We start from the raw sequence: 26,223 nt of genomic DNA on the forward strand, positions 1-26,223 counted from the left end.
GAAGGAAGGAAGGAAGGAGAAAGGAAAGAAGAAGGAAGGAAGGAAGGAGAAAGGAAAGAAGAAGGAAGGAAGGAAGGAAGGAAGGGAGGAAGGGAAAGGGAAGGAAAAGAAGGGAAGCAAAAGAAGGAAGGAATAAAGGAAGCAAGGAAAGAAAAAAAGAAGAAAGGAAGGAAAATAAGGAAGGAAAAGAATGAAGGAAAAGAAGAAAGGAATGAAAAGAAGAACGAAAGAAGACAGGAAAGGAGGAAAAAGGAAAAGATGGAAGGAAAGAAGGAAGGAAGGAAAGAAGGAAGGAAGGAAAAGAATAAAGGGAGGAAAAAAGGAAAAGAAAAGAGAAAAGAAAGACAATACATGGAATCTGAAATAGGACCTTCTAGATCTGAGTCTTCTGTTTTCTCCCTTGTATATTTTATCCCTCAACAGTTTCATTCATGTACAGAATGATTCTTAGTCTTCTCGCCCAATTATCCTCTCCCAGCCCAATCCCTCTTCTACTACACTCTTTCTTTCTGACAAGCCCCCCCCCCCATTTTCATGTCTTCAATTTGCGTGTGACACACTGAGTTTAATTTTAATGGTTGGTTAGCTTCAATTGCCTACCTAATTGGATTAAGAAATACCTCTGGCATTAGTAAAGCACACCTTCGGGTGTGTCTGTGAGAATGTTTCCAGAAAGGATTAAGAGAGGTGAGTAGAGTCACTCTGAAGGTGGCACCAGCAGCATCCCATGGGCTGTGGTCCTGAGCTAAATTAAACAGGTGAAGAAAAGAAGCAAGCTGAGCAGTGGATTCCCCTTCTGCTGCTCCCAGATCTGCCCAGCCATGAGCAAGCATCCTCACCCTCCTCCACCACAGCTGAGAACTGCTTCCAGTGCCATGTCCCCAAGCGGTGACCCTTCCGCCTATGTACCCAGTCACAGCAACAATAACAGTAACACAAGTGCTCCCTCTTCACCTCTTCCAGCATTTTCTCCAGGGACATAGCCATACCATATCCTGTGCAGAGTCCACAAAACTTTCTAGGAGATGAGAGTTGGGCACAGGGGCCATAAGCAAGATAGAAAGTTCCAACCAGAGGAAAAGGAAAGCCCAGTTAGGAGGGCAAACCCAGTGAGTCAGTTACACTCACCTGTTTGTTAATTCTGTTAATCTGCAAATAAAACTCTGAGCTTGGCTGAGAATGAACACTATGTATCTAACGGCCCTAGGGAATGGGATGAAAGTATCAGGGGCATACTCTGGTTAATTACAAGGTTGCCAGGCCTTTCTGTGAGAACATCCTCACGGATCTGAGTTGTGTTCTCAGCTCCTTCCTGTCTGAGTCAGGGGAGGATGATACTAGTGGCCACAGTAAAAAGGAAGCCAGAGATACAGAACACTGGAGGAGCTAAGTGAGGTGTTGCTTAGCAACTCTTAATAGGAAATAATTTGAACTGGGAAGTTATTTTTTTCCTGAGAACTTGCTGCTCCAGTCTGAAGATAAGGATTCACTCTCCTCTCTTCCTGGCAGCTCCCCTACATGCAAGCCCGCGTGCCAGAGTGCTTCCACACAGCCCCAACCTGACAGAGAAAAGCTTGCTTATAAGAAATCTGATACAGTGAAGGAGAACTTCAGTTTCAGTCCAAAACCAACAATTGATCCCCAAATAACAGTACCCGCCACATTGTACAGAATTGTGCCTGTGTGCACACACCAGAGACAACATGGATTTCTTCCTCATTCTGGTGGGTCCCACTTTTCTTATGGAACGTGGAGGAAGTGGCCTCCAAATAAAAACGTCAACTGGCAACTCAGAGCTGTGGTCCTCTAAGGTTTTGATATCCTAGAACCTTCCACCATGAGGATTTTATGAATCTCCAGCCCAAACCTGGCCAAAGAAAACAACCCAGAATTCCATATCAAACAGTAAGCTTTAGCCCAAGTGGCAATGGGTATGCACAAATCAAGTGTGCTCCTTTAAGGATTTCAGGAGTAAATGCCTGCTCTCTTCCATTCATTTTATATTGTTTTCATAATTTCTCTGGGGTTAAGTTTTCCCATCCGCTAAATGGGAATGATCACAGTTGTGAATGATAAAGAAGTTAGTGTGTAAACCCAAGGCCTGGTGTTGGGAGACGCCTGGGCATATTTCTCAGAAGTCTGGTGGTAGGGTTAAGTAGGCTGTTATGTTCTTCATTCATTCATTCATTCATTCATTCATTCATTTCCATAACTATTTACATCTGGTAGCGTGTGGTGGTGGGGTGCCGGGTCATGTAGTCTTTAAAATGCACTTGGGAGCTGGCCATGCACTTAGCCCTGTTGATGAGAGTAGAGTGTTAATCCAATGCACTTTGGATGCTGTGTGATGCTGACTGAAGCCCTGGATTGCGATGCCCATCATTCTCAGGAAGCCAGCACAGCAGCACATCTGTGAATCTCAGGACTCCAGTAGTGAGATGAGAGTCAGAAATAAAAGAATCTTCCCTCAAGAAGATACAGCCATCCATGCAAGAGGTCCTGTTGAAAACAAGGTGGAACGGGAGGACCCACAGCTAAGGCTAACCTCTGACCTCCACATGTACACTGTGGCCCGTGCACATTATTACCCACTCATAGTAACATAAAATATATACATTACATACACATCACAAAAAGACAAAATGCACATTCGATATAGGGTGGGGTTTGGATCTCATGGAAGAACAGAGATAAGATCGGTATAGCCTGCCTAATGACCTGATAACCGAGACTTTAATCTCCAGGGCCAGGCCCATGTTCCTCTGAAGAAAATCTATGGAGGGAGATGGAGGAGGCTGAGGAAGGACATCAACAGAAACAGCTAGCCCATGAGGCAAGGTCTGCGAAAGCCCAGTGTGGGGCACGGCAAGGCCTCGCTGAAAGGCCAGGACAATTTCCCCACATGCTGCTTAGAACCCAACAGGAGGGAGAATTCAGAAACGCTGCCTCCACTCTAAACAGCCAGAGTTGTGTGGGATCCCAAAATAACTGTACAGCAGGCTTGGTCTATCCAGTATGTGTCCTTAAAACTCATATCCCAGCAGAGTGGGCTTTACCACTTAAAAACAAACTCCTTCATCTTTGTTTTTATCTATAACTACTTTTTAGTTTTTCTCATGCATAATACAAAATGCCTGGATGAGCTCTAGTCAAGGAGCCTGAAGAAGGGCCTCCCGGGCACCCAGGGAAGGGGCTCTGAAGGGGAGGCTTTCTCAAGCCATTTGCATGCAAGGTGATTTGCAAGCAGCAGGAACTGCATTGACTGCAGCCCCTAATGCCAGCACAGCAGTGAACAAGCGCTGGTGATGTACCACTTCAAAGGCCACAGAAGGCCTTTACTTTATCCTTCTTACTAACTTTTAATGAGACATGTCTGCCATTGATCTACCTTTTTTTTTTTTTTTTAAAAAAAAAAAAAAGCTCACATGTGTGCTCACATGGCTGGCATCTTTTAAGGTAACAGAGCCAGGAAAGCCCCTTCCTTCTGAAGGGACAAAGTCAGCCCTCAAGTCTATACCATGGCACTCTGCACTTTCTGCCTCAGCTGAGAGGATGCTCAGGAGCAGGTTCAGCATCACTCTTCATATGTGAAAAATGCAGAGAAACAGGATGCAGCTCTACAACTTGCAAGGTAGTGTTTCTAACTGGCTCTTAGTAGCTGCACAAGCAACTGCCATTCTGATCGTCAGTCCTGACCAGAATTCACCTCCTCATCACCAGCCTTCCGTATGCCATTCCTGCCTCAAGAAAACAGAATAGCCATCAGCTAAGGAGAGGGGACATGTTCTTGTCAGAAATTCACCAAACAAGACATCACTTACAAACCTAGGCTCCACAGTGAGAACTGAAGATACTTATTCTGAGAATATTAGGCAGGAAGAGTGCATCTGATGCCATTTTCATAGGAATCAAAAGGCAACTCGTTTGTTCCTGGGACATACAGTGGTCAGCCAATATCCTGCGACATATGCACAGTAGAGAGAATTCTCCCCGTGTCTCCAGAGCCACATAAGCAGGTTATTGCCTCCTTAGGCCCACTGATGTGGATGTATTTCACTGGATAGTCACATATGAGAACATCTCTAATACCCAACAGACAGTGGTTTGAAAAAGAAAGGACCCAAACCTCCACACAGGGGTTCCCTTCAGTCTAAAGGAAATCATGATAGCAGAAGAGTTATGAAGTCTGAGGTGGGAGAGGAAGCAACAGAGGGATGAGACACAGGAGGGAAGTGCTTCCCTAGGGGCAACATGTACAGTATAGAAACTAAATCTGTCAAGGATTGAATACTGAACCCTGAGAGATTTGTTCAGTTCCTAAATCCTAGAACAACTGAATATAACTCTTTAGAACCAGCCTGGAAACTGGCCGGGGCTCTACAGGTACCATCACATGGAAATTAAGCCACTTAAGGGGTTCACTTTCAATGTGATTTGTGTTCTTATAATGAAGGGAAGAGAGGCATATGGTGGCACACTGGGAGAACGCCAAGTGGAGACAAAGCATATCTAGTGATGGGCACACCAGAAGCTGAAGGAGGTGAGAAAGGGATTCCTCAAGAGCCTACCGAGAAAGCATGGCCCAGCCTCTACCTCAGTTTCAGGCTTCTGGCATCAGAGCTGAGGGTAATACATCTAATTCATGAAACACAACTCAGATGGTGAGATGGCTTGTATACGCCCTGCCCAGGGAGTGGCACTATTAGAAGGTGTGGCTCTGTTGGAGTAGGTGTGGCCTTTTTGGAGTAGGTGTGTTATTGTGGGTGTGGGCTATAAGACCTTCATCCTAGCTGCCTGGAAGCCAGTCTTCTGCTAACAGACTTCAGATGAAGATGTAGAATTCTCAGCTCTGACTGTACCATGCCTGCCTGGATGCTGTCATGTTCCCGCCTTGATGATACTGGACTGAACCTCTGAACCTGTAAGCCAGCTCCCAATGAAATGTTGTCCTTATAAGAGAAGAGTTGCCTTGGTCATGGTGTCTGTTCACAGTAATGAAATCCTAACTAAGACAAGGAGGCTGGTATGTGTTAAACCAAAACAACATTAGAAAATCCTCATAAACATCAAGGGCCAGTGTCTTGAATCTCCCTCCCCACCTTCCATTGTTCTTTCCCCCCAGTTATTCTTTTGAAGCTATCTGGTTGTGTGACAAGATCACCCTGAGCTTCCCAGTCTTTGATGTGCCTGTGCTTTCTTAGGGTTGCACAAATCTCCCATTTTTACCCTACCAGAGCCGTTGAGGTTACTTTTATGTGAACACCCATGCACCTGTTGAGGCAACACATTCCAGATTTCATTTCATTGACATTGGGGGACCGGATCATTCTATGGGTGGGACTGACCTCTTTGATGGAGAGCATTCATCATCACCCATGGCTTTCTGACCCCTGCATGGCAGTCACACTGGTTAGAATTACTAACGTAATGATTAAGATCTGGCCTCTGAAGTCAGTCTTCTTGTGTTCCAAGCCCTTCCTCTAAACAGCATCTCAGCGTGGTTGAGATCCTTCACCACCCCTCTACAGGAGCAGAGCAGGTCAGGAGAGTGCCTACTGTGTGAGAAGCAAAACAAAGGTAGCACACAGTAGGATACGGCCGAGTCCACACCATACAAGTGCTGGCCATCATCAACCTTGTCCCACACTTGGGAGGCTAAGGATTGTAGGACTGTGTTACATGCAAGGAGATGTATTCTATCTAACACACGACATCACAGCACCAAGACCTGGGCTCACCTCAGCTTCTGGGACGTAAGCTAGGTTCTTAGATACACTGACTCCTTAAAGCCCCTGTATTTACTGAGCTTTGTCCATAAAAGAGTATGATGTAATGCATGACGGAACTGAGGGTTACGCAGGATCAGTGAAGCCTTGTCTAACGGAGAGATGAGAAAGTCAGCCTTGTGCCCGGAAGGCTGTCAACCGATGCTCAGCTCACTATGCTGTTAACTGATGCTCAGATCATCAGACTGTGTGCACACCATTGAGCCCCTGTAACAACTCCACGCCCATCACCAGCAAATGTTATCTATACCACTGCCACGTTACTCCCTGTGCTGTTCATGATTTCAGAGAAAGGACAGAAGAGCTATACTGGGGGTTTTCCGGTGTCTCTTCTCCTGAGATCTGTGTGCATCATCTCCATGAGGACAAATGACTAGGAAGGGGGCAATTTTCGTAGTTCTCTCAGCTCTTTTAGAAAATGCTCCTGTGGGGCCCTTCTTTCCAATACTACCTTTACAACCATCAAGAAGAGACCACATTTTTAATAGCTGGATAGTATTCCATTGTGCAGATGTACTACATTTTCTTTATCCATTCTTCAGTCGAGGGACATCTAGATTGTTTTCAGTTTCTGGCTGGAAGCATAGTTGAGCAAGTATCCTTGTGGTATCGTGGAACATCTTTTGGGTATATGCCTAGGAGAGGTATAGCTGGGTCTTGAGGTAGAACTATTCCCAGTTTTCTGAGAAATAGCCAAATTGATTTCCAAAGTGGTTGTACAAGTTTGCACTCCCACCAGCAATGGAAGAGTGTTCCACTTACCCATCCCATGGATAAGCACCAGTCCCTGACACTATTAATGATACTCTGTTATACTTGCAGACAGGAGTCTAGCGTGGCTGTCCTCTGAGAAGCTCCACACAGCAGCTGATTCAGACAGATGCAGAAATCCACAGCCAAATAGTAGGTGGAGTTTGGACACTCTTATGGAAGACTTTTGGGCTCCAAAGGAGATAGAAACTCTTTAGGAAGATTAACAGAGTCAGCTAACCTAGACCTTTGGGGCTATCAGAAAATGAACCACCAACCAAAGTGTATACTCAGGCTGATCCTAGGCTCCCCTGTACAAATGTAGCAGATGTGTGGCTTGGTCTTCATGTGGGTCCCAAACAACTGGAGCCAGGGTGTGATGGTTTGTGTATGCTTGATCAGTGAGTGGCACTGTTGGGAGGTGTGGGCTTGTTGGAGTGTGGCCTTGTGGGCATGGGCTTTAATACCCTTGTCCTAACTACCTGTAGGCCAGTATTCTGCTAGCAGCCTTCAGATGAAGATGTAGAACTCTCAGCTCCTCCTGCATCATGCCTGCCTGGATGTCTCCATGTTCCCACCTTGATGATACTAGACTGAACCTCTGAACCTTTAAGCTAGCCCCAATGAATGTTGTCCTTATAAGAGTTTCCTTGGTCATAGTTTCTGATCACAGCAGTAAAACCCTAACTAAGAAACAGAGCTATCCCAAAAGCTGTTTCCTGTCTGTAGTATATGCTTTTTTAGCTGGAATACATTGTCTGTCCTCAGTGGGAGAGCATGTGCCTAGCCCTGCAGAGACTTGATTTAAAAGGTTGAGGTCACATGTAGACATTTAAAAAAAAAAATCTACAAAAGTTTGGAAACAAAAATGCCAAGGTACATGAGGACGGTTAATACCAGAAAAAAAATCCAGTCTAGAGATGACAAAGTCGAGCATAGCTTCCCATCAATGAGGCCTGTCTCTCAATCACTGCCTGTTTTCCTCAGGGGAAGTCACTATGCTGGGAAGACAGTCCTACCAATCTCCATGGTCCAGCAGGCAAGGCCAACAGGAAAGAACAGCTGGGAAGTGGGGGTACATAAAAGTCAGGGAGGATGTCAGAGGTGACTGGTGAGGTGTCATCATAGACACAGAAGGCTGTTCTCTGAAGGACACTCTAACGGATGAGAGGAACAGTCCTTCCTGATTAAATCACAAAGCTGCCAATAAAGCTGAGATGACTAAGTAAGAAACAGGTCTGATGCCACCAATGAACTTTTGTTCATCCGTATACTGTAAGCTCCAGCTAAGAAATTAGTGTATGCTACGTAAGAGTGAGTGAATCAGAGATTTGAAGGGAAAAATGCCAATTCTAGTCACCAACAGATGACAATGTTGTACTTATAAATAAACTGATTCCCTTAGGCAAAGAAAGAGTGCTAAGTCTGCTGAGACTGCTGTGTATAAATAAGCAAAAACTAAAAATAAGGGATCTTATCAACATTAACAATTAGATAAAGTAACTTTTTAACATTTGATTCACCCAATTTAGTTTATTGCTACGTAATTTTAAAATTTCTTTATTTGAGATAATGTAATCACACTATTCCCATCTTTCCTTCCTCCAAACCCTCCCGTATATGCCTCCTTTTTCAAATTCATGGCCTTTCTGTTCATTCATTTCTGCTGCATGCATATATGTACATGCATATATATTCCTAAATATAACCTGCTCAGTCTATACAATGTTACCTATATGTATGTTATAAGTCAGGCAAGCATAACAACAATAGATATGATAAAAAAAATGGGCAGGAGAAAAAGTAATTTCAAAATTCCATTCTTAAGACAAGACAACAACAAAAATTTTAGGGACTCTTTCTCCATATCCTCACCAGCATGTGCTGTCACTTGAGTTTTTGATCTTAGCCACTCTGAGAAAGGGGAACTCCCCTCCATTGCTGGTGGGATTGCAAACTGGTACAACCACTCTGGAAATCAATCTGGCAGTTTCTCAGAGAATTGGAAATAGTATTACCTGAAGACCCACCTATACCGTTCCTGGTCATATTCCCAAAAGATGCTCCACCATATCACAAGGACACATGCTCCACTATATTTGTAGCATTCTTATTTATAATAGCTAGAAACTGGAAACAACCCAGATGTCCCTTAACCTGAAGAATGGATGCAGAAAATGTGGTTCATTTATGCAATGGAATACTCTTCAGCTATTAAAAACAAGGACATCATGAATTTTGCAGGCAAATGGATGGAACTTGAAAATATCATTCTGACTGAGGTAACCAAGATCTAAAAGAAAGTACTCACTGACAAGTGGATATTAGCCATAAAGTACAGGATATTCATGATACACCCCACAGACCCAAAGAAGTTAAACAAGAAGTAAGGCCATAAAGGATGTTTGAATCTCATTTATAAGGGGTAATAAAACAGACATAGGAGGCAGAGTGAGGGAGAAAACTGTAGGGGGAGAGGATGGGGAGGGGGAACGGTGAGAGAATGAGGATCATGTGTGGAGACAGACAGGAGAGAGGGCCAGAGGGCCAGGAGAATGAATGGAAATCTGTAGATGTAGGGGTGGGGGTAGCGGATGGAGGAAATCTCTAAGAAGTCCCAGAGACCAGAGATGGGGGAAGAGCAGTCAATACAGGTGACCTTAGCAGAGATGCCTAAGAGTGGGGACATGGAACCTGAAGTGGCCACCTCCTGTAGCCAGACAGGACCCCCCAGTGGAAGGATAAGGAGGAATACAGGGAAAGGCTGGTCTTTCCCCCACAGAGCTGCCTTACCTCAGTGGGAGAAAATGCCCTAATCCTGTGGAGACTTGATGCTTCAGGGTGAGATGATACCCAAGGGGCCACCACCCTTTCAGAGGAGAAGGGGAGGGGAGATAACGGAGGGACTCTGTGGGGATGTGATGTCGGGAGGGGGGCAACATCTGAGATGTAAATAAATAAATAACCTTTAGGGACCTAGGAATAGACCCAGGAAAATTTGCCAGTTCTATAAAGAAGTAAAAGTCTTAGACATAAAAGATCTTCAGACTTTATAGGAAACATGCTACCGCCTCAGATGGGCAAGAAATCTACAGGGAAGTCTGAAATCTCTAGGCATTCTTTTATTAATTCAATATATTCTCATTCATTCTCTCTCTCTCTCTCTCTCTCTCTCTCTCTCTCTCTCTCTCTCTCCCCCCACCCCCTTGGGCTTTAATCTCACGCAAAGCAAAATATCAATAATTCAATAAACTGTAACTCCAGACACCAACTGGTTTTCCATTGAATATGACAAACTGATAATGAAATTTGCATGGAAATGTAAGGCTGTGGGCTAGGAGGGGACCTTGGCCTTCCAGAAAGGACACTTCCTAGGCAGTGGTCCCACTACCATGAGGAGCACTGGTGCCAAGAGACATTCGGTTAACACCATCCAGCAGCAAGCCTTTGACAGCCCTCCATCTGCTGTCCCGTGTGGACTAGCATGAATACAGGGGTACCTGAGCCCTTATGGGTGGTCTGTGCACCTGGTCTCAGGTATGTAAACCAGAGACAGCAGCGGAAGAGATATCAGTTGCCGATGAGTGAACAGGGATGCAGGGCCAACCTTCTAAGCTGCTTGAGGGGAAAGCAGTGAAGAGGGGGTAAAGTCACCCACTGTTCCCTGTGTCTACAATAGTGCCATTTTAGACAGAGACAAACTTGATTTATTCAGCCTGGCTTTACCTGTGCAGCAGAAACTGTCACCCAAGGACAGTAACAGTTTGGTGGTGCTCACATAAGATCCCACTAGAAGCCTTGTCATAGGGTTCAGTCAGGGTTCTGTAATAAGGCACACTAAGAACACAGTCTCTGATGTGTGTGTTCTCAACCTTGGGTCTCCATCAGCCTCTGATGCAGTTGCTCCTCTCTGTTCTCCTCAACCTAAAGCTTCTCTGCCTTCTGTTTCTAGAACTTTCTCTTCTAGTACCTGTGAAGAGCCGCTGGGCTACTGAATCTCTCTCTCTCTCTCTCTCTCTCTCTCTCTCTCTCTCTCTCTCTCTTTCTTTCTTTCTCTCTCTCTCCCCCCCCTTGGGTTTTATTTATAAAAACTAAGCTGGCATCTTGTCTAATGGTCCTCAGCCCATATCTATTCTCTATACAATGCTTCATTGAACCAAGCCATCAGACAGCTGCTGAGAGGAGCCCCTCACATAGCAGAAGTGCTGAGTAACATCTCTGGCTAGACCATACTGTTCAGACATGACATCACCCAGACATGGGCAGATTCTAAGTCAAGAGCCCAAGCAGGAGTGAAATGGGTGTTAGTTTGCAGCAGGAATAGGAAGCAAGCTTACTCACAGGATGTGATCGTGTTGGTAGAAAAGCAGGGTTGCTGGAGTCTGTCTTTTCAAAGCAAGTGAGTGTAATTGAGAAGGAATTTATGTATTAACCTGTCTGGGAAAGTCAGAGCACACTGAGCAATGGAGGCAAACTCCAGACTGCACCAAGAAGTGGCTGCACTATCCAAACAAAGGACCAGGGTCCAATCCTACTGCCAGCAGAACTGGTGAATTCCAATAGACACTGTTTGACCGCAGCTACCAAGCACCTTCACACTAGATAGTTCAAAGGACTTTCTTCTTCGTGCCTGGATTATTTCATTTTCAACTGGACAGGAAGAATAAGATTTGGTGATTTATTGCTCAGTATGCTGCCTTAAGTCAATAATAAAAGATTAGATATTTCAAAATGGTTAAAAGAATGGATATTTCAAAATTGCTAAAAAAAAAAAAGCCAGGTGTTATGGTCCATGCCTTTAATCCCCAAACTTGATGTCAAAGGCAGAGGAACATGAGAATCTGAGTCTACCCTGGCCTGTGTGGTGAGTTCTAGGCCAGCCATGGCTACATAGTAAGACTCTAGCTCAAAAAAGTGTGTTCATAGTATCTCACTTCAAAAAAGATTATCCAGTCAGGTGTTGATATGCTAATTCAATATGCTAATTACCTTGACTTTATCACCTTATAGATTACATCAAAGTGTCACATTACAATTCATAATAGTCATTATTTGTCAATTAAAATATAAACATAGTTTTAAATCTTCATGTCTTTCATTTAGTCAAGTCTAGGATAAAGTCTACATAACCAAGAAACTCTTGAATTAAGGCCCGGAGACAGAATCCACAAAGGTGTGTGATTTCTTACCTGGTCCCAGGCGGACACGGTCCCTCCAAAGCACATGAACAGGTATCCCATGGCAACCAGACATATCCAAATCACCAGCGAGAACACACGGAGCAGCTTCTTGAACACAGACTCGATGCAGACAAGAATGAATATGGCAAAGAAAATGGCCAGGGCAGTGGGAACCGTTATTAAAAATGCCACGTGGTCTTCCACCTCCTGGGGAGAGAAACAGAAAACAGAAGATGCAGTTGGAGGGAAAGTGGCAATGGGAAAACAGCTCCAGTGTCAATCAATGTCAAACATGTGGAGCTGGAACTCATTTCTAAAGTAGAATAAAGTTTTAAAAGAAATTCCAAGTTTTCCTTTGAATGACCATGGCTTTTTTTTTTTCTTCATCATGCAATGCTGGCTATTTTAAACTAGCAAATTAGCCAGACCCTTACCATTAGGTTTTTTCAGAAAAATGAATAAGGAGATTTTTATAACAGAATCAACTTCAAAAAAATAAAAAGAGAGTGGATGCATGATGCAGGATCCCATCAACGCCAGGGGAAAATAAGACCTGTCATCTTCCCTGCCTGAATTAGGGGATCACAAATACTATGCTCTCCGAAAACTTAAGTCACCAAATGGATTTGAAGTGGGCTTTTTTTTTTTTGCTTTAAAGAAACACATTTGAATTACTTCCATGTCCAGAGTGATTAGCTTTTATTTTAATGCATGACAATTATTATTTTAAAGGGATCACGGGTTAATAGAGAAGGAACAGAAAGTGCTAAATATAGAAGCCTGAGTACGGGAAGAACGTAAGAGAATGCCCCAGAGCACTCCCCGCCCCACACCTCTCTGGTGCCACTACTTGAAAAGGAAATGGGCATTTATTTATTATTAGCCTCTTAGTGGTGCCATTTTCTAAATTAATTTTGTATGCTAATACTTATTTTGCTCCTCCCCCCCCTCACACACACACACACACACACACACACACACACACACACACACACTTACTTCAATTATATTCAACATCAGAATCGTGCCATAACCACCCTATTCCCTTTGATTATACCAGAAAGGACTGAAATTGCAGTCTCAGGAGCTGGAGTCCTGCTGCGGACGACACTCACTACTTACTAGGGTACAGAACATGAAGCAAATGTCTTTAATCCTCACCCAAATGTCTACAGTCACTAACACGTGAATTGTAGGCTTATTAAAATAAAAATAAAAAAAATCCACGCATGGCCAAGGCCGTAAGGACTCCACTGAAATTTTAAGAAGGTAGAGAGAACAGTAAACTAAGGTTTTCGCCAGCCGGAAGATACCTATGGTGATCTGGGGCACACAGCTCCTCTCTCCCATGAACAGCCTCACACTGGAGACATCTAAATCCCAAGCAACTAACCACAGAGCAGAACCGAGCAGCCAAACCCTGCATGGAGTCCAAGCAGCACTGAGCCCTAGACACCTTCCCGCTGGCTCCATTTCCGAGCTCTCAGCTACATGTGTGTTAAATGATAGACGTAGGAAAGCAGCGAGAGGAACGGGACAAGTACGCTGCGCCCGGTGGTACTTCCATGCTTAACACTCAGACATGTTTAAATCTCTTTGATCCTTGCATGAGTCCTTGAGGCAGGCCGCATGCCGGTGCTTCTGGAGACTGAGAAAATGGAGGAGCTGACAAATAACCAAGAAAGCAGGTCCCTAGGCCAAGGAATCACTGCAGTTCTGTGCCACGCGGGCCCAGCCCTGGCCCTGAAGCCGACAGAAGTTTGAAAGTGCCAGGGATGTCTTTGCACAGGCCAGAAGAACCAGTGTTTCAAGAACTGATGAAAACTAGCAAATCCTACTCTCTCAATCTACCAGTCTCTTCTTCATCCACAATCGCGTCTCTAAATTGATCTCTTATTCCCAGACACCAAGACAGTCCTTGCAAAGGGGCGTGAGCAACCCCTAGGCTATGAGAGCCTAGTACGTGCAAAGCTAGAAGCCAGCTAACTCAGTACCTGATAGCATGGCATTTGAAGGTAATCTGCTGGGGACTAGGAAGGATTCCCTGACTTCACATTAACGCTGTCACAGTGAGCTGAGAACGAACAACCAGACACAAAATAGCCAAAATAGGCACAAGGCTATTTTTCTAGAAGAGGTTTTCATTTGTTTCAGTAATTAAGTCAAGAGACAGTATTCAACTTTACTGGCTTTTACATGCATAACTGCAAAACAATAGCCAGGGGCTGTAGGAACAGGAAGACAGAGGCGCTCCTTCAGAAGAAGGGTCCACAGGAGCCTTCCCACTGCGTTCTCTGCAGAGTCCTCTGCAAAGATGACTAAGATATGCTCTCTTACTTGGCTCTAAGATTATGCTATTTGTGGTTTAAGTATTAAGCCTCTATTCTTTTTTTTTTTTTTAATGCCTGATCGCTGGTTGTAACTTGCATTTGGTGGCATTTCCATTAGTCACCGTGGACGAGTGGCTGGTTTGTACAATCCTTAAGCTCCCCACAAAATATTTTAATTTCTTTTAAAATTATTAAAAAATTGTATTTCTTTTTCATTTTTATTAGATCTCTGAAAATTTTGTACAATGCACGGTGTCCATATTCACCTGCACCCCAACTTCTGCCAGTGCTAGCCCCCTTCCCTACCTGCACAACTCTGCATGCATTTTTTTCTAAATCCATCAAATACAGTTTATTCTGGACCCATCTTACTGGATGTGTGGCCTTCATTGGAGGGAGGTCAACCCAGCAGGGGGCCACACCCTTAAAGAAAACTGACTCCCTCTCCCAGGCCCATCAACTGCCAAATAGCTCCTTAGCTAGTGGAAGGGCTTAACGTCCACCTCTCCTCTCCATGCTAGAACTCTATGTGGCCTGAGCCCATGAAGGCCTGGTGCACACTGTCATGGCTACTGTTAACTCATGCATACAACTTTCCTGCTGTGTCCCCAAAACACCACTTCTTTGTAATCATTTACTGCCTATGATTTTTCTGCCCCTTCTCCTGCCACGATCCTAAGCCTTAGGTGGAAGAGTATCATGCAGATGTCCCATTCAGAGGTGTACATGCAGTTTTATATATGTGTGTATATATGTATGAATGCATTTTTTTCACAAGGTTTTATAGTTAATGACTACACCTCAGTGCACACTGCTACTTTGAATACCCTTTTATGGAGGCAGGTCCCTGAGCCATAGTGGCCTCCTGGTGGGTGGTTGGATACAGTCTTACTCACTAGGTGGGTGACTTTATTCACAGTAGCAGAGCAGCAACAATTTTGCACAGCGAGACCTGCCTGGTAGCGAGCCAAGACCCCACATGGCCAGGAGCTCAGAACAGTCAGCTGCTACTCATGAGGCTAGACCCAGCTCTTGGCTAAGCCTGGATCCACTGAAAAACAGGAAGAGGACAGTGTCCACTTATTATGAATCTGCTGAAGAGCTCCAACTCTGAGTGGGGTTTAATAGAGACTTCTCCACAGAATGGAACCTTTTTATACAGTGTCAGGAAAAAAACAGAGACGAGTATTCATCAGAGTATGTAAAAACTTGTAAACTGCATTCTTCTCCAGGTCTTGCTGGGTGCATCATGCATTTTATTTTCCTCCCTTAAGGCTAAGTAAATGAAATCAAGGCATTCCCTCAGACTTAAATTACTCGGCTCTCTTCCTTTCCTACACTGTCCCAAACAGTCGACGAGGAAGCCGTGGACTTACCCCGTGGCGATGTTTTAAGCTATATGAAATTATAAAACTCCACAACAGAGAACCAGTCGCTTCTGATGATAAAACGAAAACATCAAAGCACCATCAACCTAAATTATTTTTATTTCCACTACCCTCTCTCGGTTAGTGGGGGGGGGGGAAGTTAACATGCATTGCAAAGGAAATAAAATGTGGTAAATAAAATGCCTTGTGCTGTGCTAAAATGCTTTTTAAACAGGAAAAAAGAAAGAAGGAAGGAAGGAAGGAAAGAAAGAGAGAGAAAGAACAAAAGAAAAAAGAAAGGAAGGAAGGAAGAAAGAAAGGAAGGAAGAAAGAAAGAGGAAAAGCAGATGTAATGCACAGAAAATAGGATGTACTAAAATGCCTTCCACAAAGGAAACTTTCCGCAAGGTATTATCTGCTATAACGATAATGGGCTCCTATCACTCTTTTTGAAAATGTTGTTCTTTGGTTTTGATGCATTTTCTGGTAATTTTGAAGGGATTCTAATTGCCAGGACGATTCATTCTAGACCACCTCTGTTGTGAATTTATCATGAAACTTGATACAATGTCCTTCTTTGATGGTACACACATGTAATACCAACACCTGAGAGGTGCAGACAAAAGGACCAGTTGAAGTTCAATACATAGCAATTTTGAAGCCAGTGTGGAATACATGAGATGCTGTCTCAAAAATAAATACATAATATAAGCAAAAAAGAAAATAAAACAAAAGCAACAACAACAAGAACAAAACCTCAAAACAAAATCAAATAAGTTTAATTACCAATGCCCCAAACAAACATTAAGCAAACATTCTAGCTTCCTTTCCACTGCTATAATAAAAGATCCTGGGCAAAAGACAACTTAGAGAAGAAGGGCATTTTGTCTCAAAATGCCGGGTTACAATCCACCATAGCAGTGCAACTGCTAGTTATATCACAAGCACCCAGGAGTAGAGAGACAGTGGACACATGTGTAGTTATCAACACTCACAACACCCCCTAAACTTACATAGTTCAGGGCCAAAACTCAGGGAATGCTGCTGCCCACAGTGGACTGGTTATGCCTACCACAATTAAAGCAATCAAGACAATCCCCCACAGACATGTCCACAGGTCAACCTGGTCTAGCCAGTCCTTCCTTTGTTGAGACAGTCTTCCAGGTGATTCTAATTGGGTCAAGATGGCAATTAAAACCAGCAGTAGAACAACAACCAAAGCAAGTAACTTAAACCAATGACTCAGGACAGTCCACAACAAAACACTCGCAGGTGGGACTCTGATGTATGGGGGGTATGTGAGGAATAACTAATGTTGATTTTCTACAACAAGACAATGTGTACATGGACCTCCATCTCTTACAGTGACACTGCCTCTCAACATCAGATGGTTGCACCCAGAGAATCCCATCGTAAATGAATGTACGATAAGTGTAAACTGTATTTAGAATAAGCAGAGGAGTTCAGCTTAGCCACAGCACCATGAGTTCTAAAGCCTGGGCTGTTCTCCTTTATGATAATCTAACAAGGAGTGGGTTTTGCTACTGCTGGCCAGCATTGCAAGGGAGGACCAGACTACAGAACATCCTGGTATGGCAAGGACTGAGTATGGTTCAAAGATGCAAGCACGGTTCCTACTGAATAGATATCATTTTCACACTGTAGTGAAGTCAAAAGGTCTTAGATTGCACTCTCATTAATATATACATGTGCATTGTGTGTGCGCACACACGTGTGCTCGATAAAGTGAACAAAATGTGCAAGTTGAAAACAGGCAAACACAGGCTGGAGAGATGGCTCAGTGGTTAAGAGCACTGACTGCTCTTCCAGAGATGCTGAGTTCAATTCCCAGCAACCACACGGTGGCTCACAACCGTCTGTAACGGAATCCAACATCTCTTCTGGTGTTTCTGAAGACAGTTACAGTGTACTCATACACATAAAAAAAAATAATTGAAAAAAAAAAGAAAGAAAACAGGCAAACGCAATTTAGTGTGAAGCTTACACTGGGAGGGAGATGGAGGACACGCACGGAAATAAATCAGTAGGCAGATGCAGCCCGCCCTGGATTAGTGGCTGTTTATTTTCATATAAATAAGTAATCCAGATGTAAATCGAGGAGGATTGCGCTCAGGAAGGGAAGATTAATCAGGCTAATCGAACGATTAATCCCACCCTGCACCTATTCCCAATTCCAAAGTGCATGGCTGTTATGCCTAAACTATCTGCAGTCTATTATGGGACGGATTAAACTCCGAGGTTCGCCATATGTCTGAACTACATTCAGATCTCATCACCCCCCTTCATCCACACTCAGCTGCTCATGAGAGTGAGTTTGTAATCCGTAGCTTTCATTGGCTCTACTAAGAGATTCGCCCAAAGTTTTCTTTCCTTTTAAATGTTCATGGGGAAACTATTAGCTTGAAATATGAAACACTGTATCGTATTCCTTTAAAAAATAACACAAGAAACCAAAACACTCAGTATACAGGTTGGCATACATGCACTCCACACAATGATTGATTCAGGAATAATGCACACGAGTGGTAGCCGTGGCCTCCGAGCTCTGTCTTACGGCTGCAGTAGCAAACCGTGATACACATGAAGGATGCAAACAGGAAGCTTCATCCACCCTGATCTACTAACTTCTCTACCAAGAGCCTTTTGGAGGCTGGAACAGGCAGATCTCTGTGAGTTCAAGGACAGCTAGGCTACAGGTCTATGATCTGAGCTCTAGGACACCCAGAGCTACATGGCAAGAGCCTGTTTCAACAAAATGAACAAACAAACAACGGACCTTTTATATTGGCAATGCTGGACTGGACATGACTTACTCTCACAAGTAAGTCTCTCAGGCACAATGATCTCTGTGGAAATTCCCAGAACTACAGTAGTCTAAAAATAAAGTCATTATATTGTATAGTATTTCTTCATATTTCAACTCTTTTATAGTCTTCACTCCATATATCTCAATGCCCATAATAATTTTAATCACTAGCTTTCTGATTAGGTTGAATTATTTGTCTTAAGAATCTTTAATGATCATGACTCACTCCCCCCTCCTCTGAATGTGTGTGTGTGTCTGTGTGTATGTCTGTGTGTATGTTTTGCTTCTGTATGTCTGTGTATCTGTGTATATATGTAAGTATCTCTGCGAGCATTCTGTGTGTCTATGTCTTTATTCTACGTGTGTATATGTGTGTGTGTGTGTCTATGTCTGTGTATGCATGTTTCTGTGTGTCTCTGTGTGTATCTGTATGTCTATGTCTGTCTGTGTGTCTATGTGTGTGTATGTCTGTGTGTATGCCTCTGTGTGTGTCTGCCTGTGTGTGTCTATCTGTGTCTGCCTGTGTGTATGTCTCTGTGTGTGTGTGTCTGTGTGTATGTGTCCCTCTCCTCCTTCTTTTTCTCTCTTTCTCTCCCTTGCATACTATTTCTCTTTTCCCTTCAGCACAGTGTGCCCTAGAGTTCTGGTTAGTCTGTAACCAGCTGCCTAGTCAGTTCATGGTGGTTTCCAGGTTGATATATCTTCCTGTGTTCACTGCTCTCATCTGAGTTTGGCTTCTCTAGATAAAAGTGTAGACCGAAGTAAGAGAGGGGGTGAGGGAGGGAGAGAGAGAGGGGTGGAGGAGAGGAGAGGAGAGGAGAGGAGAGGAGAGGAGAGGAGAGGAGAGGAGAGGAGAGGAGAGGAGAGGAGAGAGGAGATACAGAGGTAGGGAGGCACAAAAGGAATAATTTGTAACACTGCCAAAAGGTTGGACCAGGCAGTCCTTCTCCTGGCCTCCCCTTACCCTTTCATGGGCTTTTGTTCTACCCTTACACAAAGAGGGCATTGAATCAGCATAGGACTAATTTTGTCAAAAGAAACAAACATACAAAGTAACTCAATAACTCTTTTCTTTTTCCCAAGCCACCTGGGATTTGCAAACCAGGTATGTGTGTATATTTCTTAGTCTAATACCATGTTATCACAGGGTAAACATTCTTCTATTACTCGTGATAATTTTATTTAAAATTTCTCAAAGGTAACAGCATTGAGAAGTATCAAAGACAATATAAATCAAGTTGACAAGAACTTTTATGTAGGGGATGTTAAACTTTTGTCAAAATGTGACTCGTAACTAAGCTATCTATACTTTCTATTTCCTATTTTAAAAAATAAATTAGTAATAGTCATATTATTTCTTATTATGTATTATTAATGAATAAATAAATTAACACATTTATCATATAAATGGAAACACATTCCTGGTCTTTCACATTTAGGATTTAAAATTTTCAGTATTTATTTTGTTTTCATCCTGATCAATCTGTCGGACAAGTTCTTAACAAGGAGATCCTTCTGTGGTATAAAAACAATAGCGACAAGACATGCTTGTTCCAGGAATATTACATGTTTACACTTGTACTAAGTACTTATGAGATTTATCATCCTTTGCTCACAACCAAGACCCATGTGCATGGTTCTGTTATTCATTTTACTCCATGGAAGTAACTGAGGAAAGAACAGATGATTTAACTCTGTAGGACTGTCTACTAAGAGACACTAAGGGCAGTGACTTTCTTTCTGATTACACTCATGTTAAGTTGAGAGAAAACCTGCATCTATATAAATCTATCTGAGCTTCCCCAGCAACCTGAGAGTTAAACTTCTCTGTGCAAGTCACAAACATTCCAAGTATGAAGCAGAAATCAACAATGGCTGGGTGTTTAGCAAGGGCTCATCTCTCCAGAAACATGAATGTGAACACACAACAGAGGAAGGAGCAGGGACCTCAGGTAGACAGGGTCTTAGTTGAGGAGCCCAGAAGGACTATCCGCCAGAAGTAAATACTCACTGAAGAGAGATGACTTCAATGTGTTGACATGAGACACTTACTGTTGCACCACTGAGAATGGTATCAATACAGTGAGAGCGTCAGCATGGGTTCAGAAGTTACTCAGTGACTTAAGAAATGAGGCAAGTTAAGTGACGACCTGTCTAATCAACTAGTACCTCAATGCACTCACCTGAACATGTGCCAAAACAATTACAGATCAAGCATGTTACTGTCAGGAGGACCACCACCCACACCAGAAACTGCAGCATCTCAGCTGTAACTGCTGCTGCTTTTCAATAGAATCTATGACTCAAAGGCGTGGCTGCCATGGGCCATATTGCCATGTCAGGACCTTCTCAGACAACAAGAATGCCACAGATGGATTCTCTGCTCAATGGGACAACTCCTAGGAGTAGTCAGTGTACTGAAAGCAACTGTTGCCGTCATTTCCGTGAGCAAGTTGAAGAAGCATCTCTGCTCACCCTTCATCACAGAAAGAGGGAAATGAGATGCCACTATCACAGAGAGAAATCTAAGCCCTGTTCACAACAGGAGGGATTTCCACCAGGGAACTATAAAAGTCAGGGATGGAAAGTCTACAGACCCACACTGTTCCTCACAGCATCATTTGGGGAAAGCTCAGTGCCCAGGGATCTTGACCCACCTCTACAGCTACATGACCTAGAAGAAATTAATTTGGTCCTCTGGGTATAAGTTTGTGCATGAGTTGAATGAATGCCTCTCAGTTCTACTTCTAGTTGGCCATGGGAAAATGAAAGTGCATCTCCAGGGGACCTTGTGATATTAAGTGCTCCCTCCCTGTGATGCTTCTTGGCCGTTTGGACCATCTCTCTCGAGACAGACCCAATCTCATTTGACAAATACATGTGGTAAACAGTCTACCCAAGGTCACAGATGTCAGAACACGGGAAGGAAGAAGATCAAAACTCCACGTTCTGAATCATTTTACACTCCAGTCATTTTGCTTCATATTCCCTAGACAAGTTCGCACGTAGCTCAGGCTAGCTTCAAACTTCAAAACGCATCTGAGGATTGCCTGGACCTCTGATCCTTGGGAGCACTGGGATTGTAGGTGTGTACCACAAAGCCTCCTTCTCTACGGCCATTTTAAATGGAGAAGGTGGTTAATATCCATGGACTGCTTCTAATTTCAATTTTTACCTGGATAGTTCTTTATACTAAAACCGCCATTCCTGTACAAATTTAGAGTTTTCCCCTTGGCTTTTGCGTAGGCTACAGGTAAGAGGAATGACTTAGTGGCTGCCTGGCTGCAAATTACAAACACCTGCAGAGAAAGCATCACTTCTGTGCAGAGACGCTGAAGAGGTGGGATCTTCAGCCACCTTTGCTCTGGTTCTTAGGAAAATGCTCTGTTCCCTTTTACTCCTGTAATTCCGAAGCTACAAAAAGCTCACAGTGAACCCCCTGTTCCTTAGAGAGGAGGGGCATATCTGTCTATCATCCCAGACTCCAGCCTTCTCAGAAGCGGGTGAGTCTCCTACCAACCGCAGGTGCTGAAAGACTGGATCAATCAAGACATGTTACCTCTACAAAAGCTTGTGTCTGTTTCTTTGTTTTGAAAGATGAAAATTCTTTGCAGTAAATACACGAAAGAAATTGTCTGTTATATTTGCCCTTAGGGGAAATTAATGGGTAGTGAAAAGTACTTGCACCTACTGGTTCCAAAACCTAGCTCACCGTGTCACTGCAAACGAGGGTGGGTCATATGCCCAGCTTCACATATTGCATATTTAAAGTTAATAAAAGTACACATTCTTACTTCAGGGTATGTTACAAGACATATTTTATTTAAATGTCTGACTACTTTAAATTTATGGGAATATAATGTTTCCATTCAAATTCTGACTACTCCCAATCATAAATTTCAGTCAAAACAAACATGCCCAGAGCCACCTGGTATTTTGACAAACAAAATTTATGTCAACCTTTCCTAACAATGAAGGCAATTTTTTGAGAAAAGCTGGCAGATTTCAGACATAATAAATGAGAGGATTTTGTTCTGAAAGGAAGTTTTTATGCATGCAGCAATGAAAAGCCAGCTCTGAAAATCAAAGTGACATGATAATATTTACAACTTAGTTTGGTTTCGTTAGGTATAAGTCTTCTCTCTCAGGGTCACCCTGACAACCATCCATGAGGCACTTGGTAGACACTCAGCAAACCAATGTCAAAAAAAAACATAAATCAGCTTTTATTGAAACTTTCCACAGCAAGTAAAAGAAATCGTGTTCACATTATCAACAGAATGTAGATATACAAGCTATCCCAAGATATCTTATTTAAGTCATCTTAGGATAATTCTCAGCAAGAATGATATTAGCCTTATTTTTAGACTTCTAGGTTGAAAACAAGCAACTATACAAGACTGTTGAGTTTCAAGTCACCTTTATTTTTATAAAATAATGAAAATACATCAAAGATCCCCTAACGTTACGGGCAGTATGAGAGAACCATAGATGGACCACAGACTGGAATCAAGTGATATAAAATTTTAAGGGTCAATTAATACTATACTAAATCAAGAGACAGGTTGCTGTTTTCCCTTTTTATTTATTTTCACTTATACCTTGATACAAGGTTTCCTGTAGCTCAGACTAACCTGGGACTCACTGTGCGCTGAGAATGACTTTGCATTTTCTGATACTCTTCCTCATGACTACAGTCCTGGATTCCAGGAATATAACTCCATGACTGTTACATGTGGTAGTGTGGCTGGAACTACACAGAGCTTCCTTGCTGGGCAAGCCTTCTACCTACTCAGCTATCTCCTAGTTGCTTTTTTTTTCATTTTGAATGTAAATTCAAAGCCAACTCACAAAAAGAAGGAAAAAAAAAAGATTTCCATGTACTTGGAATACCCTGGGATCATTTTGGGACCCAAATGTACTAAGAGATAGGAACTGTGTTTAAGAAAAGTGCCATCCGTTTGTTACTGTGAGAACTCATGAAATACAGACAGAAATCAAAACCAGGCAGATGCATGGAAATGAAAGAAACTATCCAAGATTTTAGGCAGAAAAAAAAACCCTAGATCTGTTCCACTGCTGAATTATATGAGGGCTCAGCTATTCCAGAGAGTGCTCCAAGACGAGATGGCAGAGCCCAAGAGGCAGTGGTACTTCCAAGTCTCAAGGACGACCCCTCAGAAGTCAATGCCTGCTCTGTCTGAGGTGAGACTGCATCTCCATGCACATAAGCATGGCTCTAACCCAACCTAACACATCTTTGGTGCTCCTACCTTAACTGTTTTTGAATATCTGGGTAGGGGCTTTTCCTTTTTGAAAGTGGAGATACTGCCTACAATTTTTTAAGAAGCAAAATAGAGATAAGTCTTTGTGAACTTAAGGGTCACACAGTGTCTCTCCTGTGTCGTGGTATTGGAAGACAGTACCCACATCTCTAAGGCCTTTCTCCCTCCACAGAACACTGGAGCCCCACTTCCCTCCTGAAGGTAACCTTTGGACCAGATCCAGGCATCCTCCCTGGAACATGTCTGCAGTTTACACTGAAGATTTACATAGTGGGCATGAACCCAGCCAGGGGCACGGAGGAACAGAATCCATTTCATGTCGTATGTGGACCTTGCTCTGGGTGACAGCCAAGTTACGGGAACACCTGCTCAGGTTACAGTGACTTAGCTGAATGAAGACAGGTGTGAAAACGATGAGCATACTAAGGAAAGGCGATGACGTTCCTTAAAATAGTATGAGGCCCTAGCCCTAGCTGAGGAGCTGTTGGCTTCTCAAGAAGGGGTGTTTTCCCATGAACCAATGGATAATCCCACAGCTATGCATACATGGACAGCATTATTGGACTCCAGGTTTTTGTTGTTATTTTGTTTTGTCTTATCTTTTGGTCTTAAAGAAGGCAGGGAGATAGACTCTGGAGGGGTTGAGGGAGCGAAGTGAAGTCGGATGTGATTAAATATATTATATATGGTATATATCTATGAAGGTTTCAAAGACTTTTCAAAGGCTATCTTTCCAACATTTAAACTAAGCAAAACAGGACATAAAAGAGACTCTCTAAAGACAAACGGGAAGAACAAAGGCAACTTAGAAAAGGGAGCTGTAAGTCCCTTAAGTCCTCCTCGCATGAATTTCTCACGGACCCATTCAAGAGTACGTAATTCAACGCGGTGGTTTAAGTTCGAGCGAGCCCTCTAACCTGAAAAACAAAGTAGTGCGTCTGGGGAGCATGACCTTCGCACTTGTCTCCCTAGACTAATGGCACTATAAATAGGCCATCACCTGCTCCTCTCCATTTAGGAGGGAACCAGCCAGAAGGATTTGAATTACTCACAAACAGAAACGCTTAGGAGGAACACATTTCCAAAGGACAACTGTGATGTTTTCTTGCCAGCCATGTAAGAGCGAAGTGAGGTCTTTTAAAGACTGTTGGCCAGCCCGCCCGTGATCCCGCTCCCCCACCCCCACCCCCAATCTCTCTTTAAGTTCTTTTTGGTCTTATAAGTAGGGACAAGCAAGTGCGGCAGGGGTGGGGCTGCCCTCCTCTCACACCTAGGCTACCAGGATCAAAGGAGCTCCCTGCTTGGCCTGCTACAGGAGAGGGCCAGTGACGTCATGGTCTGCCACGTTGGATTATCTTTCCTTACCTCATGGAACTCAATCTGAAAACAGGAGCCACGCTGGTGGGGGCATTTAACAAACTGTGCCGTGACGGAAACTTTTTTTTCCCCGACTCATAATGTGAGCGCCATATGGCTCGGATATCTAAAACGAATTGTCAAATACCTAACAGAGTTTCTGTGCCCTTGAGGCAGCGTGAGCTGAATTTGCTTGAGACTAGTGAAAACGGGCATGTCTTTACATCCTAAGCCCAGGAAACACTGCTCAGTGGTAACACCCCACATTATCCACTGGCCACACAACTCACGGACTGATCCAGGCCTCAGGTCTGCACACGCAAATCATGGTCAGGGGGAAAAGTTTGAGCCACACTGAAGAGAAGAGAGCGCTAAGAGGAAGTTACTGCCATCTACAGATTTCCTTTCAGGGCTCCAGGGAGCCAACCCAAGATTCCTGACTGAAAATTATGAACCAGAAAAACTGACATCAGCTATTCGGCTGCGTTAATGCCTCCGGTGATGAAAACACGCTTTAACCATCTGCAGGGAACCATGATCGAGTAGTGCACTCGTCTAGAAAAGGCAAAGCAGCGAGGGTCCCTTCCATTTTTAGCTCACTTATAGTCTCTGGAGATGAGGCATGGGCATCTGCTTAACACTCCATCACTTTCTCTCTACATGGCTAAGCACGGAAAGATTCAAAAGCCAAGATGCACAACATTATCTGGTTTTCATTTTCGCTGTCATGAACTGCTTTCCCAAAACAGCTTGTTTTAAGAGTCAAATGATGCCCAGACCAAACTCAGAGAGGAGAGCCGGGGGCGTTCCGCGGACAGGGATGAGAGGCAGCCTGCGCGCCAAGGAAACCGGAGGACTGCCTCTGCTGCGGGCAGCGGCGCCCGGAGAAAGCGCAGAGTTGGCCACGGGGCGCAGAGATGCTGAACCCACACGCCCTGCCCGTCCACCTGGAGCACGCCCTGGCAACTTTATTTTGGGCAAAGCCTTCCAAGGAAACTTTTCCTCTGTCCGCAGCTCTCGCCCTAGCCAGGTCGGCCTCAGGCAGGGCGCAGGGAGTGAGGAACAGTCTGGGGCGGGACACAGTCGCCTGCGCGGTCCCCTCGGAGCCACGGGGAGGCCACTCACCAGCCCGAGCGCGAAGAAGACGGCGAGCAGGGCGAGGCAGGCGCCCATGACGATGAGCAGCAGGAAGACGATGAGCGGGTGCTGCTGGCTCATGCAGTAGTAGGACTCGTAGAGCCAGTCCCGGGACCGCTGCAGCCCCTCGCCGCCGCCCGCCGCCGCTGCCGCCGCCGCCTCGGCGCGGTCCCGCAGGTAGCGGCGCCGCCGCATCGCCTCCTGC

The 26,223-nt window shown here is 44.0% G+C and overlaps 1 protein-coding gene across 1 annotated transcript in view; it reads right to left on the reverse strand.

The window, feature by feature from the left end:
• Adcy2 (adenylate cyclase 2) overlaps positions 1 to 26,217 on the reverse strand; it is a 354,940-nt gene extending 328,723 nt beyond the window's left edge. The window contains exons 1-2 of the mRNA XM_028782705.1: positions 26,007 to 26,217; positions 11,726 to 11,923 (exon numbers count right to left, since the gene is read on the reverse strand). Coding sequence (XP_028638538.1) covers positions 11,726 to 11,923; positions 26,007 to 26,213 — 405 coding nt within the window. The 5' untranslated portion in view covers positions 26,214 to 26,217. The remainder of the gene's footprint in view (positions 1 to 11,725; positions 11,924 to 26,006) is intronic.
• Positions 26,218 to 26,223: the final 6 nt, after the last annotated feature.

The sequence above is a fragment of the Grammomys surdaster genome, unplaced genomic scaffold (assembly GCF_004785775.1).
Source record: "Grammomys surdaster isolate TR1022 unplaced genomic scaffold, NIH_TR_1.0 843, whole genome shotgun sequence".
NCBI lineage: Eukaryota > Metazoa > Chordata > Mammalia > Rodentia > Muridae > Grammomys > Grammomys surdaster.